This window comes from Lathyrus oleraceus, chromosome 6 (assembly GCF_024323335.1).
Source record: "Lathyrus oleraceus cultivar Zhongwan6 chromosome 6, CAAS_Psat_ZW6_1.0, whole genome shotgun sequence".
Taxonomy (NCBI): domain Eukaryota; kingdom Viridiplantae; phylum Streptophyta; class Magnoliopsida; order Fabales; family Fabaceae; genus Lathyrus; species Lathyrus oleraceus.
In genome coordinates, this window is record NC_066584.1 from 475,339,340 (window position 1) to 475,346,582 (window position 7,243).

Genomic DNA, 7,243 nt, shown 5'->3' on the forward strand with positions numbered 1-7,243 from the left:
TGTCGGGGACTGCCAAATATAAAGTTTAAATTATTTCAATTAAAATTTTGTTGTTCTGCAACTAAAATTTATTTTCCGTTATTTTAATAATTTATTTTGATAATATTAACTAATGTGTGTCTGATATTTGTATGCGAGGTAAGGCCTCAGTTGATTTTCCTTTTGTCGCAGAAATCAAAAGAACTTTGCGGACAAGACTCAGACAAGCTTGATTGACAAGACTGGAATCAAACAAAGAACAACCTTCCATTCATTCAGGTTCAGATTCAGGTTCAAATAGAGAGAGAGATCGAAATAATGGGGGAGAATCCACCACCACCAAAAAGACTGTTGGGTGACTACGGAGGTGCAAATGCACCAACCGGCAGATTAACAATTGTCGACCAACCAGTGAACGTGGCTAATTTCCAGTTACATCCTAGTACTATTAATCAACTTGAAAGGAAGCATTTCACTGGAAAGGTAAATGAAGATGCAAACAAGCATTTGCAGAGGTTTCTGACTATGAGCAACACTCTAAAGATTGATGGTCACACCGAAGAAGCTAAGAAGTTGAGAATGTTCTCGTTAACCTTAGCAGAAGAAGTCAAAGAATTATTCTATTCTCTACCAGCCGATAGTATTACATCTTGGGAAGAGATGGAAAAAGCCTTCATGAATGAGTATTTTCCAGCGTCGGTTTTTCTGAGGAAGAGGTATGAAATTCTGAATTTTAAGTAGAAGGACGGGGAAACTTTGGGAGACGCCTACAAGAGATTCAAGAGAGTCCTGGTAGCCTGCCCAACTCATAATATGGATCCAACAAAAAAAATGCATATGTTTATGAATGGTCTCAAAATAAAGACCAAACAATTGATTGATACCGCAGTCGGTGGCTCTACTAATTTCTCAACAGCCACTGGTATCAAGAAGATCATTGAAGTTATTGCTGTTAATGAGTACTTGGAGTTGTACGAAAGATGTCAAAGTAAACCAAAAGGGGTTATCGATTTAAATCTATAAACCAATAAAATCCATATCGAAGATACTATAGCTGCTGAAGTTGAGAAGAAGCTGAATGCGATGAATATAGGTACCCAACAGGTGGCATAAGTCCAAACGGCTCCTACTGTCTGTTGTGACATTTGTAATGGTCTGCAGCAAACGGTGTATTGTTTTGCAACTCCTTAACAAGTTAAGGAAATCACATTTTTGAATCAGAATAGTCCTTATTCCAACATGTACAATCCGGGTTGGAAGAACTATCCCAACTTCTCATGGAAATACCAGAAAGGGAATACTCCTCAACACAGTCAATACCAAACTCAATATCAACAACAGCAGCAACAACAAGCCCCTAAGAAAGCTGATTAGGAGATTTCCATTGAAAGAATGGCAGCTCATAATGTTCAATTCCAAGAAGAAACCCGAAACAATCAGAAAAACACCACTGCATCCATAAAAAATCTTGAAGTCCAGATGGGTTAAATAGCACAACAATTGGCCTCAAGTTCTCAAGCACAAGGTGCTCTACCTAGTGCAACTATGACAAATCCTAGAGAGCTTAATAATATGAGCGTTGTGACAACAAGAAGTGGTAAATCTGATGAAGTACTTGAGGAGATGGCTGAAGAGGAAGATCAATTGATCGAAGTGGACCTTGAGATCAAAGAAAATGAAGTTGTAAGGGAAGAATTGGTTGCACCGAAACCAATAGTGAAAGAAACAGTCACTGAGCCTAAACCGGTCATTAAGCTTCCTTTTCCCACCAGAAACAAGAAAAAGGGGCAATATGAGAAAAAATTTGAGAAGTTCCTTGAGTTGTTCAAGAAGCTAGAAATTAACATTCCGCTTTTAGAAGCACTTGAACAAATGCTTACTTATGTCAAGTTCATGAAGGACATCATTTCTAAGAGGCGTGTCGTCGACACCAACCCGATTATTCTAACAGAAACTTGTAGTGTTATTTTGTAGGGTATGAAGATCCCAAGGAAGAAGAAAGATCGAGGAGCGGTCACTATTCCTTGTACCATCGGAGATAGGTCATTCAAAAAGGATCTTATTGATCTAGGAGCAAGTGTGAGTCTCATTCTGTTATCCATTTACAAGAAGCTTGGCATAGGGGTTGTGCAAGATACCAGGATGACACTCCAATTCGCCGATCATTAGGTCAAGAAACCTTATGGTATTGTTGAAGATGTTCTAGTGAAAATTGACAAGTTTGTATTCCCGGTGGATTTCGTGATTCTAGAAATGCCTGAAGATGAAGAGATCCCTCTCATTCTTGGGAGACCCTTTTTAGAGACGGGAAGATGCTTGATCAACATAGAAGAAGGGACTATGACGTTGAAGGTTTATGATGAGGAATTAAAGATTGATGTTCCAAACATCATGAAATACAAAGATGATATTTGTACCAGTCATACTATAGAGGTTCTGGATCAAGTAATAACATATGATAGTCCTTTGAATGCACCACAATTACCTTTGGAAAGAGTGTTGAGTTTGTCCATTTTCGACAGTGATAAAGAAGTGGACAACGGGGAATCCGAAATGTTGGCCTTGATGGACACACAACCCCCGTGGAAAGGATCTCAACCACATCGGTGGGAAGATTTATGACCACCTCAAACTAGTGAGGAGGATAAAGATCCCAAGAAGGGAACGGAGTTGAAACAACTTCCTGAGAATCTCAAATATGTCTTTCTTGATTCTGAAGGTAAATGCCCATCTATCATAAATTCGAGCCTCAAGAATATCCAAGAAGAGAAGCTCATCCAAGTCCTGAAAAAATACAAAAATGTTATTGGATGGGCAATTGAGGATTTGAAAGGTATTATCCCTACAGTGTGCATGCATAAAATTCTCATGGAAGACGACCACAAACGGGTGGTCCAACCGCAGAGAAGACTCAACCCAACAATGAAAGAAGTAGTTCGGAAAGAAGTGGTGAAATTGTTAGATGCGGGTCTTATATGTCCTATTTATGACAACCCTTGGGTGAGTCCGGTGCATGTGGTCCCAAAAAAGGGAGGGACCACCGTAATAAGAAACGAAAAGAATGATTTAATCCCTACAACGACAATTACCGGTTGACGTGTGTTTATTGACTACAGGAGGTTAAACATAGCGACTAGGAAGGACCACTTCTTGTTACCGTTCATTGATCAAATATTGGAAAGGCTAGCGGGACATGATTACTACTGTTTTCTAGATGGATACTCCGGGGATAATCAGATTGTAGTTGCTCCGGAAGACCAAGAGAAAACAACATTCACATGCCCTTATGGCGTGTTTGCATACAGAAGAATGTCATTCGGGCTGTGTAATGCTCTAGCCACTTTCCAACGCTGCATGACTTCCATCTTCGCTGACATGCTTAAAAAGCATATGGAAGTGTTCATGGATGACTTTTCGGTCTTTGGATCCTCGTTTGATAATTGTTTAACTAACCTTTCTCTTGTTTTAGACAGGTGCCAAAAAACAAATTCTAAACTGGGAGAAATGTCACTTCATGGTGCAAGAAGGGATAGTATTGGGTCACAAAATTTCCTACAAAGGAATTGAAGTTGACCAACCAAAGGTGGAAGTGACATATAAACCCATGCCTCTTGTTAATGAGAAGGGTATCAGAAGTTTCTTAGGACACGCAGGTTTTTACCGCAGGTTCATAAGAGATTTCTCTAAAATCGCAAAACCGATGACCACTCTATTGGTTAAGGATAAGGCTTTTATGTTCGACAAAGAATTCACCATAGCTTTTGAGACTCTGAAGAACAAATTGATTTCAGCACCGATTGTTATTGCCCAAGATTGGTGTCTTCCGTTTGAGATCATGTGTGATGCTAGTGATATTGCTGTAGGGGCAGTTCTAGGACAACAAAGAGAGAAGTTTCTACATGTTATTTACTATGCTAGTCATGTGCTAAACCCTATATAGATGAATTATGTAACTACTGAGAAAGAGGTATTAGTCGTGGTTTGGGCATTTGACAAATTCAGGCAATACTTGTTAGGATCGAAGGTTGTCGTTTATACTGACCATGCTGCTTTGAAATATTTGTTTGCTAAACAGGATTCTAAGCCGAGGCTTCTCAGGTGGATCTTACTCCTCCAAGAATTTGATGTGGAGATTAGGGACAAAAGGGGATGTGAAAACACAGTAGCGGGTCATTTATCCTGAATGTCACCAATTAAAGAAACGGAAGAAAAGAGACAGATAAAGGATGAGTTCGCTGATGAACACATCCTCGCTGTCATCGGTATCCCGTGGTTCACAGACTATGCGAATTATTTGGTAGGTGGTGTAATCCCTAACATTTTTTATTCTAACAAGAAGAAAAGTTTGTTCATGATTGCAGGTTCTACTTGTGGGATGGCCCATTCCTATACAAGAGAGGAGTAGATGTGCTGGTCAGAAGATGCGTCCTGGAAGAGGAACAAAGGGATGTACTCAGAGCTTGTCATGACTTGGATTATGGAGGACACTTCAGTGGTGACAGAACAGCATCTAAAGTCCTTCGGTCAGGTCTATATTGGACCACACTGTTCAAATATGGCCAAGACATAGTCAAGGAGTGCGACAGATGTCAAAGAACGAGGAATATTTCTAAGAGAAATCAAATGCCGCAAAATGTTATGCTGGAAGTTGAATTGTTGGATGTATGGGGAATAGACTTCATGGGGCCGTTTCCACCCTCATTTGGAAAGAATTACATCTTGGTAGCAGTGGACTACGTATCAAAGTGGGTGGAAGCGGTGGCATTGCCCACCAATGATTCTGAAGTGGTTGTGAACTTTCTGAAGAATAATATTTTTTTCAAGATTTGGAGTGCCGAGAGCACTTATCAGTGATGAAGGTACTCATTTTTTAAACAAACTGGTGGAGAATCTGTTGAAGAAATATAATTTTAAACACAAGATCGCCACTCCGTATCACCCGCAAACGAGTGGCCAGGTCGAAGTGTCCAACAGGCAGATAAAGCAAATATTGGAAAATATTGTATGCGCATCTCGAAAAGACTGGGCAGTGAAGTTAGAAGATGCACTATGGGCATACAGAACGGCATCAAAACGCCTATAGGTATGTCTCCCTATCAGTTAGTTTACGGTAAAGCTTGTCACTTGCCACTAGAGTTGGATCACAAAGCATTTTGGGCATCCAAATTCTTAAATTATGATCTTGCCAAAGCTGGTGAATCCTGAATTCTTCAGCTCCACGAGTTAGAAGAGTTTAGGAATCAAGCTTATGAGAATGCCAAACTCTATAAGCAGAAGACAAAAAAATGGCATGATCAGAAGCTACAGAGAAAGGAGTTTATTGAGGGGCAATTTGTGCTCTTGTTCAATTCCAGGTCAAAACTCTTTCCGGGAAAGTTGAAATCCAGGTGGTCAGGTCCGTTTTAGGTTCACAGAGTGTTTCCCCGTAGAGCAATAGAACTTAAAAATACTAATAACAGGGATACATTTAAGGTGAACGGACAAAGGTTGAAACATTACTACAAGGGTCAGGAAAGTGGTTTGATTGAAAATGTTCCTCTCAGAGGATAAGAGAGACGACAGTCAAGTCATGCGACGTTAAACGCGGCGCTTCGTGGGAGGCAACCCACATAGTTTAATTCTAATCATTTTAGTTGTTTGGTGTGGTTCAAAATTTTTGTTTGTAGGTTCGCAAAATAAATCGCACAGGATAGAAGGAAAGGTTTGAGCCAAACTTATAGAAGATACTTTGCTACAAGAGTAGGGAGAACAGAGAAAAAAATCAAACTTTTGGATGAAAACAGGGCTCTGACACGGGTGCCCGTGTCACCTGACACGGCCCGTGTCAGGCAAGGCAACCAGGAGCTTGTTGTTTTCTAGTAGGCTGACACGGCCGCCCGTGTCGGCTCTACTGTATGTGGTGGCATTTTACAGCGCCCTGACACGGTCGCCCGTGTCACGGGACACAGCCCATGTCAGGCAGCACGGTGGGAAATTTTGAATTTCAAAAAATTTGATTTTGTGGCCCCCACTTGGATTTTTCACCAATTAAAACCCTTTCTAATCTCATTTAATCCCTTTAATCTGATTTTTACCGATTCTCTCTCCCATTTTCATTGAACCTTTCTTCTTCCTCCATTCTCTTTCCATTTTTCTCCATAACCTCACCAACAAAAGCTCACTCATTTACCGCTATACACCGTCCAAATTGCGACTCACTTCACGAAAGTTGCTCCACTCTCCGTCCTCTACAAGTACATGGTAATCTTTTCTCCTTATTCCATATTTTATTTGTGTTCATAAATTTTTGCAGGAACCAATCATGCTGCCTAAGAAAATTGCTAAGTGGAAGCAAACAGAGGCTGAGCCATCAAGCCCTCGGAAAAGGACCATCCCTCATCCTAATTCGCACGACATAATTTTCGACATCCTGGAGCACGAAAGGCGTTACTCATCTCACGTCAAGCGTAAGATAACACCGACGAGGTATTTGTGCTCTGACACTTTAGCTCAATTAGGTCTGTCGGAGGAATTGGATAGGATGTTTCATGTCCTAGGCATGCTTGAATTTATGCATTGTGAAGCGTCTACATATGAACGTATTACTTTAGAATTTTTTAGCACCATTGTGTTCAAGTTAAAGAAAGGATGGACATGTACAACGATGTACTATTGAGGGACGATGAATTTCAGGTTATATAATGTCGACCACGAGTTGACAGTTGAGCAGCTGGGTGAGATTCTCCGCTTACCCCTATATGGCCCCAGAGCCGTACTAGATAGCTTTGATGCTAAGACTTTCTGGTTGGCCATCACGGGGCGATCAGATTATGTTGCAAAGGAGGCTGAAGCATCTGGCATTCAGAACCCTTGTTTCAGGTATGCTCAGAAGGTACTGGCTTTCACGTTTTTCGGTAGGGGTGATAGTACAGGTGTGGCTACCCAGAGGGAGCTTTTGTTTCTGTTTGCCATGGAGAACCGAGTTGCTGTGAGCATTGCAGCATTTGCAGCGGACTACCTCGGTAGAGTGGGCAGAGGGGCTCAAGGGGGAATTTCCATCGGGGGCATAATCACGCAGATTGCCCACCATTTTGGTTATGACCCTGCTGCGCTAAATGAGACACCAGTGTCAGGTAAGCATAAACTGAACATGAACGCGTTGGTTCAACAAGGTATGGTATCACAACTCTCTGATTATTATGCTTTGAGTTCTAGTCAGTTTATCATGGCTCTTCCTAACCCTGCAAGAATAAGCATTGCCAACACTGCCAATTGACTATATGAG

At 41.1% G+C, this 7,243-nt stretch overlaps 2 protein-coding genes across 2 annotated transcripts; both read left to right on the forward strand.

Moving 5' to 3' along the window:
• Positions 1-297: 297 nt before the first annotated feature.
• On the forward strand, positions 298-720 carry LOC127096336 (uncharacterized). The gene has a single exon (XM_051034920.1). It carries the CDS (start codon positions 298-300, stop codon positions 718-720), a length of 423 nt encoding a protein of 140 aa, XP_050890877.1.
• An 804-nt stretch (positions 721-1,524) lies between these two features.
• Positions 1,525-2,601, forward strand: LOC127096337 (uncharacterized). Its single transcript, XM_051034921.1, has 3 exons — positions 1,525-1,863; positions 1,954-2,058; positions 2,149-2,601. The coding sequence occupies exons 1-3, from the start codon at positions 1,525-1,527 to the stop codon at positions 2,599-2,601; spliced, it is 897 nt and encodes a 298-aa protein (XP_050890878.1).
• Positions 2,602-7,243: the final 4,642 nt, after the last annotated feature.

Coding starts and splice junctions, on each gene's coding strand:
- LOC127096336 (XM_051034920.1), top strand. CDS start 298: ATGGGGGAGAATCCACCACCACCAAAAAGACTGTTGGGTGACTACGGA.
- LOC127096337 (XM_051034921.1), top strand. CDS start 1,525: ATGACAAATCCTAGAGAGCTTAATAATATGAGCGTTGTGACAACAAGA. Junction 1,864..1,953: donor TTGAACAAATGCTTACTTAT/GTCAAGTTCATG, acceptor GTTATTTTGTAG/GGTATGAAGATCCCAAGGAA. Junction 2,059..2,148: donor TTATTGATCTAGGAGCAAGT/GTGAGTCTCATT, acceptor GCCGATCATTAG/GTCAAGAAACCTTATGGTAT.